Source organism: Scyliorhinus torazame, chromosome 16 (assembly GCF_047496885.1).
Source record: "Scyliorhinus torazame isolate Kashiwa2021f chromosome 16, sScyTor2.1, whole genome shotgun sequence".
In the NCBI taxonomy this organism is placed as follows: domain Eukaryota; kingdom Metazoa; phylum Chordata; class Chondrichthyes; order Carcharhiniformes; family Scyliorhinidae; genus Scyliorhinus; species Scyliorhinus torazame.
Genome location: NC_092722.1, coordinates 97,036,150 through 97,059,298, shown reverse-complemented (window position 1 = coordinate 97,059,298; position 23,149 = coordinate 97,036,150). Strand labels below are relative to the sequence as shown.

Sequence of the window (23,149 nt, the reverse complement as noted above, 5' to 3'; positions counted from 1 at the left end):
TTGCATTTCATTCAATTCCGAGGTGTGGGCTGGTTGACTGGCCAGAATGCTCTTTTGTTTCTCCACTTATTTTCTCTTATGCATAAATAGTGCCTTATGCTCAATTGTGTTCCGAATGAAGCAAAAATGTGGACCTGGGCTGATTGGCCGAATGTGGTGGTATATTCAATGTAATTCAGTGGAACACAGGATTTGGCTACTGAGGTGCTGGTAGCTCAGTCGGTTTTGGGATCAGAAATAGAAAAGAAATTCATAACAGAATTGGAAGAAAAGTACCTTCACATTTTGGGTGAAATCTTGCCTTTAAATGCTAGCTGATCAGTTTTCCTTATTGGAGCTCATGGAACCATGCGGTTCTTTGTATGCACACCAATGAGCGGCAAGCATGCGCAGTGTGCCCGCATTTTTGTATATGCTTGCGGCCATCATTTTGAAGGCTACTCACAGTCGGCAGTGTGAAAAGCCGGCTGCTGTGGCTGTTGCACGCGGATTTTCGCAATCGGGAGCGCTGCAACGGATGGCTCCGCGACCCTCCCGACACCCATCCACAACCCACCCGTGGGTCACGTCCCTGACTTTGAAAATGTCTGCCCTATACTCTTCAAGGGATCCACTTGATCCCAGCTGCCTACGCATGTCATACCATGGTCTCAATATCCCGAGTCATCCAGGGTTCCCTACTTCTACCAGCCTTACCCTTCACTCTAAGAGGAATGTGCTCACCCTGAACCCTCGTTAACACACTTTTGAAAGACTCCCACTTACCAGCTGTCCCCTTGCTTGTAAATAGGCACCCCCAATCAACGTTTGAAAGTTCCCGCCTAATATCATCACTGTTGTGTAATGTACTCTGGGATAACACAGGCTGCAACTGGATGCAGCTTTAACCATAAAGATACTCCAGACCTTGAAGTCAGTTCAATCAGATTTATTGAACCAGTAGCACAGTTAGCACAGTTCTCCAGGAGTTCGACTCTCTGAACCAGACTAGCTCTTAGCCACGTTCTGGAGGTGTGATACTGTACATACACCCTGACTCACTGTGTAGGTGTTCATCAGTGGAAAGAGGCGGAGTGTGAGCGCCTCGTGCCTTTTATAGTGAGATACCACCCCTGAGTGTCCTGCCTGCTCATTGGTCATGTCCTGTTCTCTGTGTTCATTAGCTGCCTGTCTGTGCCTGTCTGTATATCATTAACTGCATGTCTGTATATCATGACATCTCCCCTTTTCTTTTAAATGTTTTGTTGGCATATGGGAACGTGTGGTGGCATATATTAATATATTTACAAGCGGTGGCATATGTGAACGTATTTACATGTTAAGACAGCTGTCTAATGTGAGAAAACAGAACATAGCAAACAAAACAAATGTTCATAAGTCCAGTCTCTGAGGCTTGCATCTGATCCTTGTCGACCTCCGGAGAGGTGGTGGTGGGGACGACGGCGCCTTGACAGGCGGGATGGAAGACTGACTGGTGGCCTCGTAGTTTGAGGTATCAGGAGGTGGCAAAACAACGGACGGAAACGGAGAAGAAAGCGGTTGAAGGCAGAAAACTCTGCACAGTGCCTGTCTGTTTCGTCGCACAACAGAATCATCAGCCATACGTACAACATATGAGCGGGGCGCATCCTATCGAACAACGACAGCTGGAGCAGACCAGTCACCATCCGGTATCTTGATCCTGACAGTGTCTGCCGAGGACAATACCGGCAAATCGGTGGCATGAGCATCATAGCCCTTCTTTTGCTGGTTTCGGAGCTGCTGCACCTTCTGCAGCACCGGGAGGTGATCCAGGTTGGGCAAGTGTATGGCTGGAAGTGTCATCTGCAGGTCCCTGTTCATCAGGAGTTGAGCCGGCGCCATGCCAGTGGACAGTGGTGCCGCCCTGTACGCAAGCAGCGCGAGGTAGATGTCAGAAGCAGAATCCTCGGCCTTGCAGATGAGCTGTTTCACAATGTGCACTCATTTTTCAACCTTCCCATTGGACTCCGGACAGTCTGAGAGCTTCGCGACTTCACGGTAATTGGAGAAATAGTCAATAATCAACACGTAGTCACGACCATTCACACGAAAGAGGCTGATGCCAAACTTGGACCACGGGTAGGTCTCGATTTCATGCTGCTGGAACAAAGAACAAAGAACAAAGAACAACGAAATGTACAGCACAGGAACAGGCCCTTCGGCCCTCCAAGCCCGTGCCGACCATGCTGCCCGACTAAACTACAATCTTTTACACTTCCTGGGTCCGTATCCCTCGATTCCCATCGTATTCATGTATTTGTCAAGATGCCCCTTAAATGCCACTATCGTCCCTGCTTCCACCACCTCCTCCAGTAGCGAGTTCCAGGCACCCACTACCCTCTGCGTAAAAAACTTGCCTCGTACATCTACTCTAAACCTTGCCCCTCTCACCTTAAACCTCTGCCCCCTAGTAATTGACCCCTCTACCCTGGGGAAAATCCTCTGACTATCCACTCTGTCTATGCCCCTCATAATTTTGTAGACCTCTATCAGGTTGCCCCTCAACCTCCTTCGTTCCAGTGAGAACAAACCGAGTTTATTCAACCGCTCCTCATAGCTAATGCCCTCCATACCAGGCAACATTCTGGTAAATCTCTTCTGCACCCTCTCTAAAGCCTCCACATCCTTCTGGTAGTGTGGCGACCAGAATTGAACACTATACTCCAAGTGTGGCCTAACTAAGGTTCTATACAGCTGCAACATGACTTGCCAATTCTTATACTCAATGCCCCGGCCAATGAAGGCAAGCATGCCGTATGCCTTCTTGACTACCTTCTCCACCTGTGTTGCCCCTTTCAGTGACCTGTGGACCTGTACTCCTAGATCTCTTTGACTTTCAATACTCTTGAGGGTTCTACCATTCACTGTATATTCCCTACCTGCATTAGACCTTCCAAAATGCATTACCTCACATTTGTCCGATTAAACTCCATCTGCCATCTCTCCGCCCAAGTCTCCAAACAACCTAAATCCTGCTTGTATCCTCTGACAGTCCTCATCGCTATCCGCAATTCCACCAACCTTTGTGTCGTCTGCAAACTTACTAATCAGACCAGTTATATTTTCCTCCAAATCATTTATATATACTACAAACAGCAAAGGTCCCAGCACTGATCCCTGTGGAACACCACTGATCACAGCCCTCCAATTAGAAAAGCATCCATCCATTGCTACTCTCTGCCTTCTATGACCTAGCCAGTTCTGTACCACCTTGCCAGCTCACCCCTGATCCCGTGTGACTTCACCTTTTGTACTAGTCTACCATGAGGGACCTTGTCAAAGGCCTTACTAAAGTCCATATACACAACAACCACTGCCCTACCTGCATCAATCATCTTAGTGACCTCCTCGAAAAACTCTATCAAGTTAGTGAGACACGACCTCCCCTTCACAAAACCATGCTGCCTCTCACTAATACGTCCATTTGCTTCCAAATGGGATAGATCCTGTCTCAAAGAATTCTCTCCAGCAAGTTCCCTACCACTGAAGTAAGGCTCACTGGCCTGTAGTTCCCTGGATTATCCTTGCTACCCTTCTTAAACAGAGGAACAACATTGGCTATTCTCCAGTCCTCCGGGACATCACCTGAAGACAGTGAGGATCCAAAGATTTCTGTCAAGGCCTCAGCAATTTCCTCTCCAGCCTCCTTCAGTATTCTGGGGTAGATTCCATCAGGCCCTGGGGACTTATCTACCTTAATATTTTTTAAGACACCCAACACCTCGTCTTTTTGGATCTCAATGTGACCCAGGCTATCTACACACCCTTCTCCAGACTCAACATCTACCAATTTCTTCTCTTTGGTGAATACTGATGCAAAGTATTCATTTAGTACCTCGCCCATTTCCTCTGGCTCCACACATAGATTCCCTTGCCTATCCTTCAGTGGGCCAACCCTTTCCCTGGGTACCCTCTTGCTTTTTATGTACGTGTAAAAAGCCTTGGGATTTTCCTTAACCCTATTTGCCAATGACTTTTCGTGACCCCTTCTAGCCCTCCTGACTCCTTGCTTAAGTTCCTTCCTACTTTCCTTATATTCCATGCAGGGTTCGTCTGTTCCCAGCCTTTCAGCCCTGACAAATGCCTCCTTTTTCTTTTTGACGAGGCCTACAATATCTCTCGTTATCCAAGGTTCCCGAAAATTGCCGTATTTATACTTCTTCCTCACAGGAACATGCCGGTCCTGAATTCCTTTCAAGTGACACTTGAAAGCCTCCCACATGTCAGATGTTGATTTGCCCTCAAACATCTGCCCCCAATCTATGTTCTTCAGTTCCCGCCTAATATTGTTATAATTAGCCTTCCCCCAATTTAGCACATTCATCCTAGGACCACTCTTATCCTTGTCCACCAGCACTTTAAAACTTACTGAATTGTGGTCACTGTTCCCGAAATGCTCCCCTACTGAAACACCTACCACCTGGCTGAGCTCATTCCCCAATACCAGGTCCAGTACTGCCCCTTCCCTAGTTGGACTGTCCACATATTGTTTTAAGAAGCCCTCCTGGATGCTCCTTACAAACTCCGCCCCGTCTAAGCCCCTGGCACTAAGTGAGTCCCAGTCAATATTGGGGAAGTTGAAGTCTCCCATCACCACAACCCTGTTGTTTTTACTCTTTTCCAAAATTTGTCTACCTATCTGCTCCTCTATCTCCCGCTGGCTGTTGGGAGGCCTGTAGTAAACCCCCAACATTGTGACTGCACCCTTCTTATTCCTGATCTCTACCCATATAGCCTCACTGCCCTCTGAGGTGTCCTCCCGCAGTACAGCTGTGATATTCTCCCTAACCAGTAGCGCAACTCCGCCACCCCTTTTACATCCCCCTCTATCCCTCCTGAAACATCTAAATCCTGGAACGTTTAGCTGCCAATCCTGCCCTTCCCTCAACCAGATCTCTGTAATGGCAACAACATCATAGTTCCAAGTACTAATCCAAGCCCTAAGTTCATCTTCCTTACCCGTAATACTTCTTGCATTAAAACATATGCACTTCAGGCCACCAGACCCGCTGTGTTCAGCAACTTCTCCCTGTCTGCTCTGCCTCAGAGCCCCACTGTCCCTATTCCCTAGTTCTCCCTCAATCCTCTCACCTTCTGACCTATTGCTCCGGTGCCCACCCCCCTGCCATACTAGTTTAAACCCTCCCGTGTGACACTAGCAAACCTCGCGGCCAGGATATTTATGTCTCTCCAGTTTAGGTGCAACCCGTTCTTCTTATATAGGTCACACCTGCCCCGAAAGAGCTCCCAGTGGTCCAGATAACGGAAACCCTCCCTCCTACACCAGCTGTTTAGCCACGTGTTTAGCTGCTCTATCTTCCTATTTCTAGCCTCACTGGCACGTGGCACAGGGAGTAATCCTGAGATTACAACCCTAGAGGTCCTGTCTTTTAACTTTCTGCCTAGCTCCCTGAACTCCTGCTGCAGGACCTCATGCCCCTTCCTGCCTATGTCGTTAGTACCAATATGTACAACGACCTCTGCCTGTTGCCCTCCCCCTTCACGATGCCCTCTACCCGTTCGGAGACATCCTGGACCCTGGCACCAGGGTCTTCTCACTGGCACAGAGTGTCTCCTTGCTCTGCGCTGGCTGGAAACGTTGACAGGTCGCACGGTTGAGGACCATGTTCGAGATGTCCTGGCTAATACCGGGCCAGGAGACAGCCTGCCTGGCTCTGCGTCTGCACTTCTCGACGCCCAGGTGTCCCTCATGGATTTGGCGGAGCACCAAGCTCTGGAGACTGAGTGGAATGACAATCCGGTCCAGCTTGAGGGAGATACCGTCAATCACTGTCAGGTCATCCTTTACATTGTAAAATTGAGGGCACTGCCCTTTTTGCCAGCCATTGGCGAGGTGGTGCATGACACGCTGCAAGAGGGAGTCTTTGGCTGTCTCCTCGCAGATACGAACCACCTTCTCATCAGAAGCCAAGAGGATGCTAGCACACATCTGCACCTGTGATTCAATCTGCCAGATGATTTCCAGCGGTTCACTAGACAATGTGATGGAGCGGAACAATGCATCAGTGATGATGAGATCCTTGCCAGGTGTGTACACTAAGTCAAAGTCATACCTTCTGAGTTTGAGGAGGATGCGCTGCAACCGAGGCGTCATGTCGTTCAGGTTCTTGTGGATAATGTGGACCAGAGGCCTATGATCCGTCTCAACAGTGAATGTCGGCAGGCCGTAGACATAGTCGTGAAACTTGAGAATGCCAGTGAGAAGACCCAGACATTCCTTCTCTATTTGCTCATACCTTGTTTCGGTGGGCGTCATGGCCCTCGATGCGTAGGCTACCGGTGCCCAGGATGAAGTGTCATCGTATTGAAGCAGCACCCCGCACAGATGCTTTCCTGGCTCGCATCTGTAGAGATCTTCGTCTCCCTGTCTGGGTCGAAAAATGCCAAGACAGGTACACTGGTGAGCTTGCATTTCAGACCCAACCACTCTGCCTGATGTGCTGCCTTCCACTCAAAGGCAGTGGACTTTTTCACCAGGTTTCGTAGGGCCGTGGTGTGTAAGGCCAGGTTTGGGATGAACGTGCCCAGAAAATTGACCATGCCCAGGAAACGCAACACCGTCTTCTTGTCTTCAGGGACCTTCATGGCTTTGATGGCCTTGACCTTGTCTGTGTCCGGGCGCGCGCCCTGCTGAGAAATCTGGTCACCTAGGAACTTGAGTATCGACATGCCAAAGCAACATTTGGACCTGTTCAGCATCAGGCCATTGGCATGGAAACGGCAGAATACCTGCTGGAGACGGGAAACATGCTCTTCAGTGGTTGTGCAACATATGATGATGTCTCCATGTACACACAAACCCCTTCAATGCCCTCCATCATCTGCTCCATGATGGAGCAACAGGTGATTAAGGAGGCAAATTGAGTTTTGTCCTTCATTGCTAGAGGGATGGAGTTTAAGACTAGGGATGTTATGCTGCAATTGTATAAGGTGTTAGTGAGTATTGTGTTCAGTTTTGAGAAAGGATGTACTGGCGCTGGAGGGTGTGCAGAGGAGATTCACTAGGTTAATCCCAGAGCTGAAGGGGTTGGATTACGAGGAGAGGTTGAGTAGCCTGAGACTGTACTCGTTGGAATTTAGAAGGATGCGGGGGGGGATCTTATAGAAACGTATAAAATTATGAAGGGAATAGATAGGATAGATGCAGGTAGGGTGTTTCTACTGGCGGGTGAAAGCAGAACTAGGGGGCATAGCCTCAAAATAAGGGGAAGTAGATTTAGGACTGAGCTTAGGAGGAACTTCTTCACCCAAAGAGTTGTGAATCTATGGAATTCCTTGCCCAGTGAAGCAGTTGAGGCTCCTTCTTTAAATGTTTTTAATATAAAGATAGATAGTTTTTTGAAGAATAAAAGGATTAAGGGTTATGGTGTTCGGGCCGGAAAGTGGAGCTGAGTCCACAAAAGATCAGCCATGATCTCATTAAATGGCGGAGTAGGCTCGAGCGGCCAGATGGCCTACTCCTGCTCCTAGTTCTTATGTTCTTATGATGCGATGGAAGATCTCCGATGCCGAGACAATGCCAAACGGCATGCGATTATAGCAGTATCTGCCAATCGGTATGTTGAAGGTGCAGAACCTTCTGCTGGACTCATCCAGCTGGATTTGCCAAAATCCATGTGACACATCTAACTTCATGAAAAAACGTGCTTGTGCCATCTCACTGGTGAGTTCCTCCCGCTTCGGGACGGGGTAGTGTTCACGCAGTATATTCTTATTGAGATCCTTGGGATCAATGCAGATGCGCAGGTCTCCCAAAGGCTTTCTAACACATACCATCGAGCTGACCCAGTCAGTCGGTTCGGTTACCATGGAAATGATGCCCTGTTGCTGAAAACCCTTGAGCTGTGCCTTCAGGCGCTCCCTCAGCGGAGCCGGGACCCGGCGTGGTGCGTGGACTACTGGTTTGGCATCAGGTCGTAGCAGAATCTTGTATCGATATGGCAGCGTGCCCATCCCGTCGAACACATCCGGATACTGAGCGAGGATGTCGTCAATGCCGGCCTGAAGATCCACATTGGAGGAAGTCGTTGTGTAAACCTGCTGCATGAGGTTCAGCTGCTTGAAGGCATGCGCGCCAAGTGGGGATGCCCTGTCTGGCTTGACAATTTCAAAACGTAACCGTGCATGGGTGCTCCGGTTGGAGACGAGTAAATGGCAGGATCCCAGTGCCGTGATGGCATTTCCGTTGTAGTCCAGGAGCCTGCAGGAAGGGCCTTGGGGGGCTTCTTGATGCGTTTGAAATCTGCCTGTGAGAGGAGGATGGCAGAAGCACCTATGTCCAGCTTAAGCTGGATGGAGCAGTGGTTGACCTGCATCACCGCACGCCATTCGTCCGCAGAATCCACAGCGAGGATGGATTGAATTTGTGATGAGTTGGATGTGGCATATTCACATTTGGTAATGATGTCCACACAGTAGGCGGAGTCCAGGCATTCTTCCACTGGGTCCGTTGTGCTGCCATGATCAGAATCCTGTAATCTGAACGTGCCGCCGTCGGAATTGGGAGCGCTGGCCCCTGACTGGTGGTGCAGACCTGCACAAGGCTGCATAGTGTCCAGGCTCCCTGCAGTTTAAACATCGCCTGCCTCTTGCAGGGCAGTGTTTCTTTAAGTGGGCATCGCCGCAGTGCGAGCACGTCATGACATTGGCGTCCTGACGCTTCGCGTGTCGCCGCACATGCTGAAGGCACATGAAGGCACAGTGCTGGTGTCGGCCACTTCGTTATCCCGTTCGCATCCCGCATGCGTGGGGACCCGGGAAAAGCGCGTGAAATGGCCGCTTTCATTAATGCTGAGGCGCTGCATCCGGGAGATGGCCTGCACACTCTGTGCCTCATGGGAGGCAGGTTTCTCATTTTCAGCCGATTAGTACTGGGCGGAGCGATTTTTGGAGTGCTCATGCACTGTGTATGTTTCAATCACGACTGGCAGGGTAATATGCTTGATTTTCAGTAGCTGCTCTCTTAGAGGATTAGAGTGACCTCCAAAAACGATTTGGTCTCTGATCATGGAGTCAGCAATATCACCAAAGTTGCAGGACAGCACTAGCAGGCGGAGGTTAGTTAAGAAGAAGTTGAAAGATTCATCTTTACCTTGAAGACGCTGTTTGAATATGTGGCGCTCGAAGATTTCATTGGTGTCCACTTCACAGTGACTGTCAAACTTGTCCAGGATGGTCTGAAACTTTGTCTTGTCCTGGCCTTCGGTGAAGTGAAAAGAGTTGAAGAGTTTGATGGCTTGATCACCCACTGTTGAGAGGAGAAGTGCGATCTCCCTCGCATCAGACGCACCCACGAGGTCTGAAGCTTCGATGTACAGCAGAAACTTTTGCTTGAATGTCCGCCAGTTGACACTGAGATTGCCGGAGGTCCTGAGCTGGTGAGGAGCCTGAATCTTCTCCATGGTGCCGGGATACATTCGCTGGTCGTCACGGAACGGACTGAGGTAAACCACCTAGATTAAGCAGTCTCCTGGTAGCATGTTGTGTTGTGTACTCTGGGATAACACAGGCTGCAACTGGATGCAGCTTTAACCAAAAGATACTCCAGACCTTGAAGTTAGTTCAATCTGATTTATTGAACCAGTAGCACAGTTAGCACAGTTCTTCCATCACCTGCCCTTCCTTATTCTCCAAGGGGAGGTCAAGTTTTTCCCCGTCTCTAGTTGGGCCATCCACATATTGAATGAGGAATTCTTCCTGAATACACTCGACAAACTTCTCTCCATCCAAAACCCTAGTCCCAGTTAGTGTTGGGTAAGTTAAAGTCCCCTACCATTACCACCCTATTTTTCCAGCAGCTATCTGTAATCTTACATGTTTGCTTCTCGATTTCACACTGACTATTTGGGGGCCTGTAGTGCAATCCTATCAAAGTGATCTCACCCTTTTTCAGTTCTCCCCATATAGACTCAGTTGGCGACCCTTGGATATATCCTCTCTTTATACTGCCGTGATGTTATCCCTAATCAAAAACGCAACACCCCCTCCTCTCGTACCTCCTGGTCTAGCTTTCCTATATATGTATTTCTGGAACCCATCTCTTCATTCACCTGAGGAAGGAGCTGCGCTCCGAAAGCTAATGATTCAAATCAAACCTGTTGGACTTTAACCTGGTGTTGTAAGACTTATTACTGTGCCCACTGCAGTCTAACACCGGCATCTTTCCTATAGCATCTGTACCCCGGAACATTGAGTTGCCAGTCCTGCCTCTCCTTTAGCCATGTTTCAATAATAGCTATAATATCCCAGTCCCATGTACCTATCCATGCCCTGAGTTCATCTGCCTTGCCAGTTAGGCCTCTTGCATTGAAATAAATGCAGTTCAATCTGTTTCTCTGCCTTCCACTTTTCTCCTTGCTGGCTTTTGTTTCTATCCCTTCTTTACTATCCTCTGACCTCCTGCATTGGTTCCCATCCCACTCTGTCTCTGTGTTTGCAATATGACCAGCAGACTGAAGGCTTCAAAGAAAGAAAAGCTCTCCACATAACTGTTATGGGCGAGACGTTTTCAGAACCCCAAAATGTATCATGGAGTTCAACCAACCTCTCCCTTTAATGGATTTGTTGCTTTTACGAGCACACAGCATTTTCCCTAGGTGTGGGATTACAATTATGGACACATGGGGTTTTAAACACAAAACACTGTTTATTCCATGAACTCAACTTAACATCTGAAATAAACGTTGGATCTCTTAACACCCCTTACTTCAAAGATAACTCAGAAAATATTGCAACAGTAAATAATTCCTTAAAATGGGCTGGTTTAGCACACTGGGCTAACATTGGATCTCTTAACACCCCTTACTTCAAAGATAACTCAGAAAATATTGCAACAGTAAATAACTCCTTAAAAGGGGCCGGTTTAGCACACTGGGCTAAATCGTTGGCTTTTAAACCAGCACGGTTCAATTCCCGTACCAGCCTCCCCGAACAGGCGCCGGAATGTGGCGACTAGGGGCTTTTCACAGTAACTTCATTGAAGCCTACTTTTGACAATAAGTGATTTTCATTCCATTTCATTTCATTTCAAATGTTCCTTCAAACTTCCAAGAGACTTAACACCTTTAAACAAAATCACATCAGGTTAAAGATTTTACTATTATGAGTTTAAATCACCCAAATGATCCAGAGATGGTCTTTCATGGCAGACATCACATCAACTCCAGCTCACTGCAAAACACAGACACTTCCCAAGCTCTTTTCAAACTGCAAAACAGCCAGGCACTTTTAAACTGCTCTCAGCAAAACCAGCCAGGCACTTTTTTAAACTGAAGCTTCAAAATGTTTGAACTGAGCTGAGCTCCACACACTCGCTGAAATTACTGTTTTCTTAAAGGTACATTGCTTACACATCCATTTCTTAAAGGGACTCTCACATGACACCTCCCCCCAAGAAAAAAAAACCCATCAACTTCAAGATGGTTTCATTTTTCACTTTTGCACCATCCCACTAAGAAATGTACACAGTAAATATACCTTTTCATTTAAAAAAAAACAACACACGCAAACAGGTATAATAATAAAGTCCATTTTTCTTTGTTCTTCTTCCTCCAACCGAAATCCTTCTCGATTGACAGTCTCTTTGAACAAAGTCTCTGCACAATCCATCCATTCCTCTACTCCTCGGCATTTCTCTTTAGAATCAGATAATTTATTCAATCTGACCACAGAGTCCCTTCCAATTCTCCAATACAGGAGCATTGGTGATCACAGCTTTCAGGCAGTCAAATGCCTGTTGAAAGTCTGCTGTCCATTGAAATTTTTGACGTTTCATTAGCAAGTCCATCAGTGGAGTAATCACGCCACAAAACCTTTGCACAAATGTTCGATCAAATCCACTCATGCCAAGAAATCGCATTATTTCCCTTCGTCTTGAGGGTATCAGAAACTCCTCAAGGAAAGTGATTCGGGCTTCTCCAAATTCACTTTCGGCTAGGTTCATCCCCAAACCCGCCACCTGAAGTCGATCGAAGAACTCCATACGATGCTTTAAATGTTCTTTCCATGTCTGGAAGTTGTAAATAAAAGCAGATTGTCCCACTTTCCCCATGCAATCCTTCAAACGTCGGATAGGATAAGAATCCGCTCTTGTAACTGCATTCACCTTTCGATAGTCCACACACAACCGTTGGGTACCGTCTGGTTTAGGTACCATCACTATGGGTGAGTTCCATTAGCTGCAACCCACTTCAATTATGCCATTTTTAAGCATACTTTCAATCTCTTTGTTAACCTGTGCTAATTTTAAAGGATTAAGTCTATATGGGATGTTGTTTGATAGGAACAGCATTTCCCACATCTACATCAGATATAGCCATTTTAGTACTTCCCAATTTATCTCTATAAACTTGCCCATGTGATATCAATAACTCTTTCAGGTCAGTTTGTTTTTCCTCTAGAAGGTAACTTAACAATTCATCCCAATTTTTAAGAACATCCTAATTTTCTAATTTAATTTGAGGTATGTCAAATTCAGTCATCTGGATTTGGTTCGTCACTTTGAGTTAGAATCATTAAAACCTCCTTTTTCTCTCCTTCCCTGTCAAAGTACCTTTTAAGCATATTCACATGACAGACTCGGTGAGTCTTCCTTCTGTCTGGTGTTTTTACCACATAATTCACCTCACTTAATTTCCTTTCAATCTTATACGGTCCACAAAACCTAGCTTTTAAAGGCTCCCCTACCACTGGTAACAACACTTTATCCCCACTGGCAAAACTACGAACTTCGGATTTCTTGTACGCTACCCGTTTCATCACATTTTGTGCAACTTTCAAATGTTGTCTAGCCAATTCACCTGCTCTATTTAATCGTTCCCTAAAATTTGACACGTAATGCAATAGTGTAATTTCCGATTTCTCACCCACCAATTTTTCCTGAATCAATTTAAGTGGTCCTCTTACCTCATGACCAAAAATTAGTTCAAAAGGACTAAATTTGGTAGACTCATTAGGTGCATCCCTAATTGCAAACAATACGAATGGAATTCCTTTATCCCAATCCTCTGGATAATCTTGACAATACGCCCTCAACATTGTCTTTAATGTCTGATGCCACCTTTCTAATGCTCCCTGCGATTCTGGATGTTGATTTGAATTGTTTTATTCCTAAGCTATCCATAACTTCTTTGAATAACTTTGAAGTAAAATTTGTTCCTTGATCCGATTGAATTTCTGTGGGTAGTCCATATCTAGCAAAGAATTTAAGTAACTCCTCCACAATCCTTTTAGCTGTAATATTACTGGAATGGCCTCTGGACACCTAGTAGACACATCCATTACAGTCAAAAGATATTGATTCCCACTTTTTATTTTAGGAAGTGGCCCTACACAATCAATTAGGACCCTTGTAAAAGATTCCTCAAATGCTGGAATGGGTATTAAGGGCGCTGGTTTTATCACTGCTTGAAGTTTCCCTATCACTTGACATGTGTGACATGATTGACAAAATTTAACTACCTCTTTATGTAGTCCAGGCCAACAAAAATGTTTCTGGATTTTAGCTTGAGTTTTCCTTATTCCCAAATGACCTCCCACTGGTACCTCATGTGCAACTCGCAACACCTCCTTTCTATACCCTACCGGCAATACTACTTGGTGAACTTCTGCCCACTTTTCATCCACCTGCATATGTACAGGTCTCCATTGTCTCATCAAGACATCATTTTTACGGTAATAACACTCTGGTATACTCTCAGATTCCTCTTCCGTATATGCTTTCTGATATATCCCTTTTATATCTACATCTTACTGTTGTAACTCCGCCAATTTTCCTGAGCTAAAAATATCCGCCTCATCCTCCACCTGTTCTTGTTCTTTTTCAACTATCTGATCAAAAATCGTTTCTGATAATTGCACTTCAACTTCATCTTCACTCTTTGATTTCTCCTCTTGTCTTAACCTGAGACTTTGCGACCTTGTTGCTACACAATCCGGAATAATCCCAGGATATTCGTCCTTCAACCCTTCAGTTGACTGATTTTCCACTGGCTTATCAACCACAGTAGGCATCACACCCACCTGCGATCCAGCTCTATCATTACCCAAGGTAAACTGTATTCCTGGACAAGATAGTTTATCTATTACTCCGACTACCACTTCACCACTCTTCACTGGACTTTCCAACCTTACCTTATATAATGGAACGCTACTCCTTTCACCCTGAATTCCACATATCACCACCTTTTCTGGCAACATTGTTCCCAAACTACATAATTCCTCATCTCTGACCATTAAAGATTGACCAGCCCCTGTATCTCTTAAAATTGTGACTTCTTTACCTGCTCCTCCTGATACACATGAGTAAACTTTACCCACACAAGTAAATTCTTTAAAGACACCTGGCACCTTCTTAACAATTACTTCTTGAACAGGCTGCACAATCGTTTGCACCTCCTTCGCTTCCCTTGGGCTTTCCTTTACCACTCTAACAAACCCCACTGTCTTATCCTGTTTTACCACATCAGCATTCCCAGTGCTTTTCTTCAACTACCAACACTGTGACTTTACATGGCCTAGTTTATTCCAGTGAAAACATTTGAAACTTTTCAGTTCTTTTCCACCCGCCTGGATTTCTTTTTTAATCTGAGGTACACTCTCTTTATTGTCTCCCATCAGATCACCTTTACCTTTACCACAATCTATTAAAAGGTGTGGGTCAGGTGAACTCCATGATACACTTTGGGGTTCTCTAAACCCTGGCCCATAACAAATTGGGGGCTCGAGGGGGATAAAAGTCTATCTATTGGATTGGCTTAGTGAACTTAAAGACAGTGAGGGTTGAGCATTTTGTGGTTGCTTTTCAGGTGTGGTATTCCAGTTTAAGTGGGGTATGTGTTGTGGACAGTGGCTCTTTCAGAGGCTCTGATGTGTTTGGGGATGGAGACGGTCACATGCAGTACCTTACGGACATAGACCAAAAGCAGACTGTTAGATTTGGCAAAAATATTGCAGTTAACATTACCTGACAAAATGGAAAAAGGTGAGGTAATTATGGCGGTGGCTTAGCATTTAAAGTTGCCTGAGATACAGTTTGACTCATTGGAAATGGCAAAAATTCAGTTACAAATCAAACAAATGGAACGGAGAAAGAATTAAAGCAGCTCGAATACAAAAGAGAGAGCGAGGAAAAAGTATAGGAGAGTGAAGAAAGGAGAAAAGTAATAATAACCCGAGCAGATAAAAAGAAAGAGAAAGGGAGATAGAGATCAGGGAAAAAGATAAAGAGAGAGAGTTTGAACTTCAGAAAATGGCCATGAAACATGACAGTCAGTTAAAATTGGCGAACGTAAAGGGAAATGTACAGTTGGGTGATAGTGATGAGGATAATGAGAAAGAGTGTCGTAGTCGAAGGCTTGGTGGGGATCTATTTAAATATGTCGAACCATTGCCAAGGTTTGATGAGAAGGAGGTACAAGCCTTTTTCATTTCATTTGAGAAGGTGGCTAAACAAATGAAATGGCCACAGGACATGTGGATATTACTGATTCAAACAAAGCTGGTAGGTAGGGCGAGTGATGTGTTTGCATCACTACCGGAGGAGCTATCTGGGACGTATGAGGAGGTGACAAAATCCATCTTAGGTGCATATGAACTGGTGCCTAAAGCCGACAGACAAAGATTTAGAAATTTAAAGAAAGAATTTGGTCAAACATACATGGAGTTTGAAAGGATCAAACAGAGTAATTTTGATAGGTGGATAAGGACTTTGAAAATATACCAAACGTCTGAAGCTCTCAGAGAAATTATGCTTTTGGAGGAGTTTAAAAATTCAATTCCTGATGTAGTGAGAACTCATGTGGAAGAGCAGAGGGATAAAACTACAAGATTAGCAGCAGAAATGGCAGATGATTATGAATTAGTTCATAAATCAAAGATTGGTTTCCGACATCAGTTTCAGCCTGTGAAGGATAGAAACTGGGGACATGAGAAATACTCAAGTGGTAAAGGTAAAGGTGATCTGATGGGAGATAATAAGGTGAGTGCACCTCAGCCTAAAAAAGAAATCCAGGAGGGTTGAAAAGAACTGAAAAGTTTCAAATGTTTTCACTGTAATAAACTAGACCATGTAAAGTCACAGTGTTGGTGGTTGAAGAAAAGCACTGGGGTAAAACAGGATAAGACAGTGGGGTTTGTTAAAGCGGGAAAGGAAAGGCCAAGTGAAGCAAAAGAGGTGCAAAAGATTGTGCAGCCTGATTAAGAGGTGATTGATCAGAAGGTGCCAGACTTCTTTAAAAAAATTACTTGTTTGGGTAAAGTTTATTCATGTGTATCAGGAGGAACAGATAAAGAAGTCACAATTTTAAGAGATAGGGGAGCTTGTCAATCTTTAATGGTAAGAGATGAGGAGTTATGTAGTTTGTGAAGAATGTTGCAAGAAAAAGTGGTAATATGTGAAATTCAGGGTGAGAGGAGTAGTGTTCCATTATATAAGGTAAGATTGGAAAGTCCAGTGAAGAGTGGTGAAGTGGTAGTAGGTGTAATAGAGAAACTATCTTGTCCAGGAACACAAGTTTATATTGGGTAATGGTATAGCTGGATCGCAGGTGGGAGTGATGCCTACTGTCGTTGATAAGCCAGTGGAACATCAGACAACTGAAGTGTTGAAGGACGAATATCCTGGGATTTTTCCGGATTATGTAGTAACAAGGTCGCAAAATCACAGGTTAAGACAGGTGGAGAAATCAAAGAGTGAAGATGAAGTTGAAGTGCAATTATCAGAAACAATTTTTGATCAGATGGTTGAACAAGAACAAGAACAGGTGGAGGATGAGGCGGATATTTTTAGTTCAGGAAAATTGGCGGAGTTACAACAGAAAGATATAGAAATAAAACGGATGTATCAGAAAGCATATATGGAAGAGGAATTACGGTGTTATTACCGTAAAAGTGATGTCTTGATGAGAAAATGGAGACCTTTACATATGCAGGCGGATGAAAAGTGGGCAAAAGTTCATCAAGTAGTATTGACGGTAAGGTATAGAAAGGAGGTGTTGCGAGTTGCACATGAGGTACCAGTGGGAGGTCATTTGGGAATAAGGAAAACTCAAGAAAAAATACAAAAACATTTTTATTGGCCTGGACTACATAAAGATGTAGTTAGATTTTGTTGATCATGTCGCACATGTCAAGTGATAGGAAAACCTCAAGCAGTGATAAAACCAGCAGCCTTAATACCCATTCCAGCATTTGAGAACCTTTTACAAGGGTCCTAATTGATTGCGTAGGACCGCTTCCTAAACCAAAAAGTGGAAATCAATATCTTTTGACTGTAATGGATGTGTCTACTAGGTTTCCAGAGGCCATTCCAGTATGTACTATTCTAGCAAAAATGTTTGTGGAGGAGTTACTTAAATTCTTTACTAGATATGGACTATCCACAGAAATACAATCGGACCAAGGATCGAATTATATCTCAAGGTTATTCAAAGAAGTTGTGGAAAGCTTAGGAATAAACCAATTTAAATCAACTGCGTACCATCCAGAATCGCAGGGAGCGTTGGAAAGGTGGCATCAGACATTAAAGACAATGTTGAGGGTTTATTGTCAAGATTATCCAGTGAATTGGGATAAAGGAATTCCATTCGTACTGTTTGCAATTAGGGATGCACCTAAAGAGTCAACCAAATTTAGTCCTTTTGAACTAATTTTTGGTCCTGAGGTAAGAGGACCACTTAAATCGATTAAGGAAAAATTGGTGAGTGAGAAATCGGAAATTACATTATTGGATTGCGAGTCAAATTTTAGGGAATGATTAAATCGAGCAGGTGAATTGGCGGGACAACATTTAAAAGTTGCACAAAATGTGATGAAACTGGTAGCGGACAAGACATCCAAAGGTCGTAGTTTTGCCAGTGGAGATAGTTTTAGTGTTGTTACCAGTGGTAGATGAACCTTTAAAAGCAAGGTTTTGTGGACCTTATCAGATTGAAAGGAAATTAAGTGAGGTGAATTATGTGGTAAAAACGGCAGATAGAAGGAAGACTCACCGAGTGTGTCATGTAAATATGCTTAAAAGGTACTTTGAAAGGGAAGGAGAGAAAAAGGAGGAGGTTTTAATGATTCTAACTCAAAGTGACGAACCAAATCAGAATGACCATGAATTTGACATACCTCAAATTAAATTGGAATATGTGGATGTTTTTAAAAATGACCTGAAAAAATTATTGATATCACAAGGGCAAGTTTGTGGAGATAAATTGGGAAGTACTAAAATGGCTATACATGATGTAGATGTGGGAAATGCTGTTCCAATCAAACAACATCCATATAGACTTAATCCTTTAAAATTAGCACAGGTTAACAAAGAGATTGAGGGTATTCTTAAAAATGGCATAAATGAAGTGGGTTGCAGCCAATGGAGCTCACCCATAGTGATGGTACCTAAACCAGACGGTACCCAACGGTTGTGTGTGGACTATAGAAAGGTTAATGCAGTTACAAGAACAGACTCTTATCCTATCCCATGTTTGGAGGATTGCATTGAGAAAGTGGGACAATCAGCTTTTATTTCCAAACTGGATTTACTTAAAGGTTACTGGCAGGTACCTTTATCCGACAGGGCGAAGGAGATTTCAGCTTTTGTGATTACAGATGGTATATACCAGTCAAAGTTATGCCATTTGGCATGAAAAACACCCCAGCCACATTTCAATGGTTAACTAACAAAGTCATTTCAGGATTACCCAATTGTGCATTGTACATCGACGACCTAGTAATTTTCAGCCAGACATGGAAAGAACATTTAAAACATCTGATGGAGTTATTCGATCGACGTCAGGAGACGGGTTTGGTGATAAACCTAGCCAAAAGTGAATTTGGAAAAGCCCAAGTCACTTTCCTTGACCATATAAATAGACAGAGTTGAATGGTCCCACGGGATATGAAGACAACAGTTACTGAGGAGTTTCCAATACCCTCGACACAACGGGAAATAATGCAATTTCTTGGCATGAGTGGATTTGATCGAACATTTGTGCAAAATGTTTGTAGCGAGGTTGCTTCACTGATGGACTTGCTGAAGAAACGTCAAAAATTTCAGTGGACAGCGGAGTTTCAATGGGCATTTGACTGCCTGAAAGCTATTGTAACCAATGCTCCTGTATTGGAGAATTACAAGGGACTCTGTGATGAGATTGAACTAAAGTATCTGACTTTAAAGAGACATGCTGAGGCGCAGAGAAATGGATGGATCGTGCAGAGACCTTCTTGTTCAAATAGATTGTCAATCGAGAGGGATTCCAGTTGGAGGAAGAACAAAAATAGGCTATACTATTATACCTGTTTGCGTGTGTTGTCTTTTGAATGAAAAAGCATATTTACTGTATGCATTTCTTAAAGGATAGTGAAAAGTTGAAAAATGAAGCCATCTTGAAGTTGAGGGGCTTTTTTTTCTTGGGGTGTCATGAGAATGTCACTTTAAGAAATGTTTGGCTGCTCATATTACTGCAGCGATGTTAGAGTGTGTGTGGAGCTGAGCTCTGGTTCTGATTTTGAGTTTCACTTTGAGGAAAGCTTGGGTGTGTCTGGTTTTTTTGGTTTCGTTTCAGTGTTGGAGCTGCAATCAGCCGCAGGAGGTGTAATGTTGCTCTCTCTGCCATCAAAAGACCATCTCTTGATCATTTGGTGAATTCAGAATTATAAATGTTCTCAGTAGTGAATTTAAACTTGATGTGCTTCTGTTAAAAGGTGTTTCTTTTGTCTTCTGGACGTTGTTTGGGACTTTATTAAGGATTACTTAGTGTTGTATTCTTTGGGGGTTGTATTTGAATTAATGGTTGCTAAGATGTTCACTGTATTTTTAAAAAAAGGTTAACTTGAGTTCATAGAATAAACATTGTTTTGCTTTAAAAAATACTTTTCGATTTCTGCTGTACACCACACCTGTAGAGTGGGCCGTGTGCTCCCCATAGCACAATCTATTACAAGTTGCGGGTCAGGTGAACTCCATGATACACTTTGGGGTTCTCTAAACCCTGGCCCATAACACGACTCATGAACCAGTTTCTCAACCACTCCCAGAGTTTACATGCAACCTCCAATTATTTGATTTGAAGTATCACATTTTTTGTTCAAATTTTGCAAAACCCTTTTGGAATCTCTATAACATCCAGTTGACATAATTGAACATTGTGTATTCCAGGTACCAACTCGTGGTGATTGTACTGACGTATCTGATTCCTTTGATGGTGATGGGAGTCACATATACAAAAGTGGGAATCACACTGTGGGCCAGTGAGATACCCGGAGACTCAACACAGAGATATCGTGAACACCTGAATGCAAAAAGAAAGGTCTGTAGCAAAACAAAAACAAAAATTGTATCAGCAATTTTAATCGAAGACAAGGACAATGTACCCTGACATGCTTGAGAACATGAAAAAGCACCTATCGGCCAATGGGATTAATTTATTTAAACACACTGTCACTTAAGGTGACTGCAAGTTTATTGTGAACTATTCCTGTAGATGTGGAGCAGATGCTTCATCATGTGGGGCATTCTAGAACGAGAGGTCATACATAGTCTTAGGATAAGAGGTAGCAAATTTAAAACAGAGTTGAGATGAAACGACTTCTCCCAAAGGGTTGTGAATCTGTGGAATTTCCAACCCCAGAGTGCGGTAGATGCTGGGATAGTGAGTAGATTTAAGGAGGAATTAGAAAGATTTTAAATTGGTAATGGGTTGAAGGGTTATGGAGAACGGGCAGGACGGTAGAGTTAATGCCAGGATGAGATCAGTCATGATCGAATGGTGGAGCAGATTGGCTGGGCCAAATGGCCTAATTCTGCTCCTTTATCTTATTATTAGACATAGACATAGAATTTACAGTGCAGAAGGAGGCCATTCGGCCCATCGAGTCTGCACCGGCTCTTGGAAAGAGCACGTTACCCAAGCCCACACCTCCACCCTATCCCCATAACCCAGTAACCCCATTCAACACTAAGGGCAATTTTTGGACACTAAGGGCAATTTAGCATGGCCAATCCACCTAACCTGCACATCTTTGGACTATGGGAGGAAACCGGAGCACCCGGAGGAAACCCACACACACACACACGGGGAGAACGTGCAGACTCCGCACAGACAGTGACCCAAGCCAGAAATCGAACCTGGGACTCTGGAGCTGTGAAGCAATTGTGCTAACCACTATGCTACCGTGCTGCCCATTATTCTTTGAATATAGTCTGTAATTGTTTAAGGACATGGCTAGAGAGGGTGACATGGCAAAGCTGGTATCGGTGGGGCAGCTCCTACGCTTGGTTAAATGTATTGACAATGACCCATAACTTTCTGCATGATAAATCACTGGTGCGCTCGCACATGTGCGGGCGTGACAACCTGGAAATGCGGGAGTTCATCCAAACGCACTGAAAGTGCACGGACCTTAAATTCCCCCCGGTTTTTCCTTTGACTGCTTGAAGCCCTGCTGGAGCAGCTGAATGAAAAATTTGGGCCACTTACCGGAATATTTGGGTGAGATTTTGCACCATTTTATTTACACTGAAATGCTTCAGTCAAGTAGAGGCAGGAGACATCGGGAGACATTTTTTCGGTAGGTTCATGTTTTATATTATTGGTGTTTAATGTTTATATATATGTTTAAAATGCAAATAACATGAAAGGCCGATATATATTTTTTCAAACTTTGGTTTGTCATGAGGCTGTTAATTCCATTTAAAGGGAACTTTACTGAATAAAGTGAGTCTGAAGTCATAGAAGGTGCAAGAATGTTATTTTTTAAACTTTGGTTTGTCGTGAGGATGTTAATTCCATTGAAGGAACTATAATGGATAGAATCACTCACTAACAGGTATGATTGTCCAACGAAGATACTCACTGTTACTGGTCATGAGTTCTGTGGGTCCTTGAGTGGTTCATGATCCCGATCCGAGAGCCAAATCGTCAATCACTCACTCAGCAGGAGTTTACAAAAGGTGGTATCATTCCTTGGATGCTAAGTCCTGGGTATTCCTTTCTCAGGCACCTTTTCTGGGTCTCCCCTTGCCTTGGGTGTTCTCGGATAATTGTGACTTTTCAATCAGGAAGTTCCTCCAAGTAGGTCTATTCTGAGCAAAGGTCTCCCAGGAATTGATGTCTGTGTACCATTTCTTGAGGTTAGCCTACAAGATGCCTTTGTCCTCCTCTTGTTCGGGATCCTTCCTTGAGTTGGGTGAAGAAGAGTTGCTTTGGCAGTCGGAACTCTGACATCCTAAGGACATGGGCGGCCCAGTGGAGTTGGTTTTGGATGACCATGGCCTCAATACTGGTGCTATTGACTCCTTCAAGGACACTAATGTTAGCACGCCAACCCTCCCAGCTGATTCAGAGCTAAAGTACATTTGGATTTTGCATTGCATTTTAAAGTGAGTTGTTTACGAGTCTCACTGATGTAATATTCATCCTTAGAAGCCTCAGTGATGACCTCAAATGGTTTCACAAAGTTTAATGCCTTAGTTGATATATGCAAGCCTCCTGTAAGCTAATGTGAGCTATCTGTCTGGCCGATATTGCAGCGAATCAATCACCCTCCCCTAAGAGTGTCGTGCCAAAGGACATCCTGAAATGATGTCAGAGGAGATGTGTGCCATGACACTACACTTCAGCAGCTGCTGCTTTTGGATGTTGAACTAGTCATTTAACAATTGTCAAAACCCTCCCCTTCCCCCTCTCTTCCCTCCCTCGCCTTTACAAATTGACAGAACCATTGTGTTTAAGTGAGAAAATATATTTTATTGCAAGAAATTTAGAAAAGTTGAGGTAGTTTAATGTCATTGTTCAGTTGATAAAATTAAGCGTTAAGTTAAATGTTAACTGGTTTCTAAGTTTTATATTTATAAAATTATTTTTGTTAATAATGTTTAAACTTTACAAGCTTCTACAAATGTCCAACTGAAACATCAGAACACACCATTTAATTATGAGATAATTATAAATAAATACAATAATTGAAGTAAACAAGAAGGAAGCATATTTAACTCGGTGGCACATCGTTAGCACTGCTCCCTCCAGGGACCTGTTCTCAAATCAGACTTTGGGTGACTTGTGGTGGTTGTACATTCTCCCTGTGTCTGCATGCTACAAGAACCATGGAATAGAAATATACAAAG

At 44.0% G+C, this 23,149-nt stretch overlaps 1 protein-coding gene across 1 annotated transcript in view; it reads left to right on the top strand.

Annotated features, from left to right (window-relative positions):
- The window catches only part of tacr2 (tachykinin receptor 2), a 370,111-nt gene that overhangs the window by 148,787 nt on the left and 198,175 nt on the right, over positions 1-23,149 (top strand). Inside the window, exon 3 of the mRNA XM_072478767.1 lies at positions 20,183-20,333. Coding sequence (XP_072334868.1) covers positions 20,183-20,333 — 151 coding nt within the window. The remainder of the gene's footprint in view (positions 1-20,182; positions 20,334-23,149) is intronic.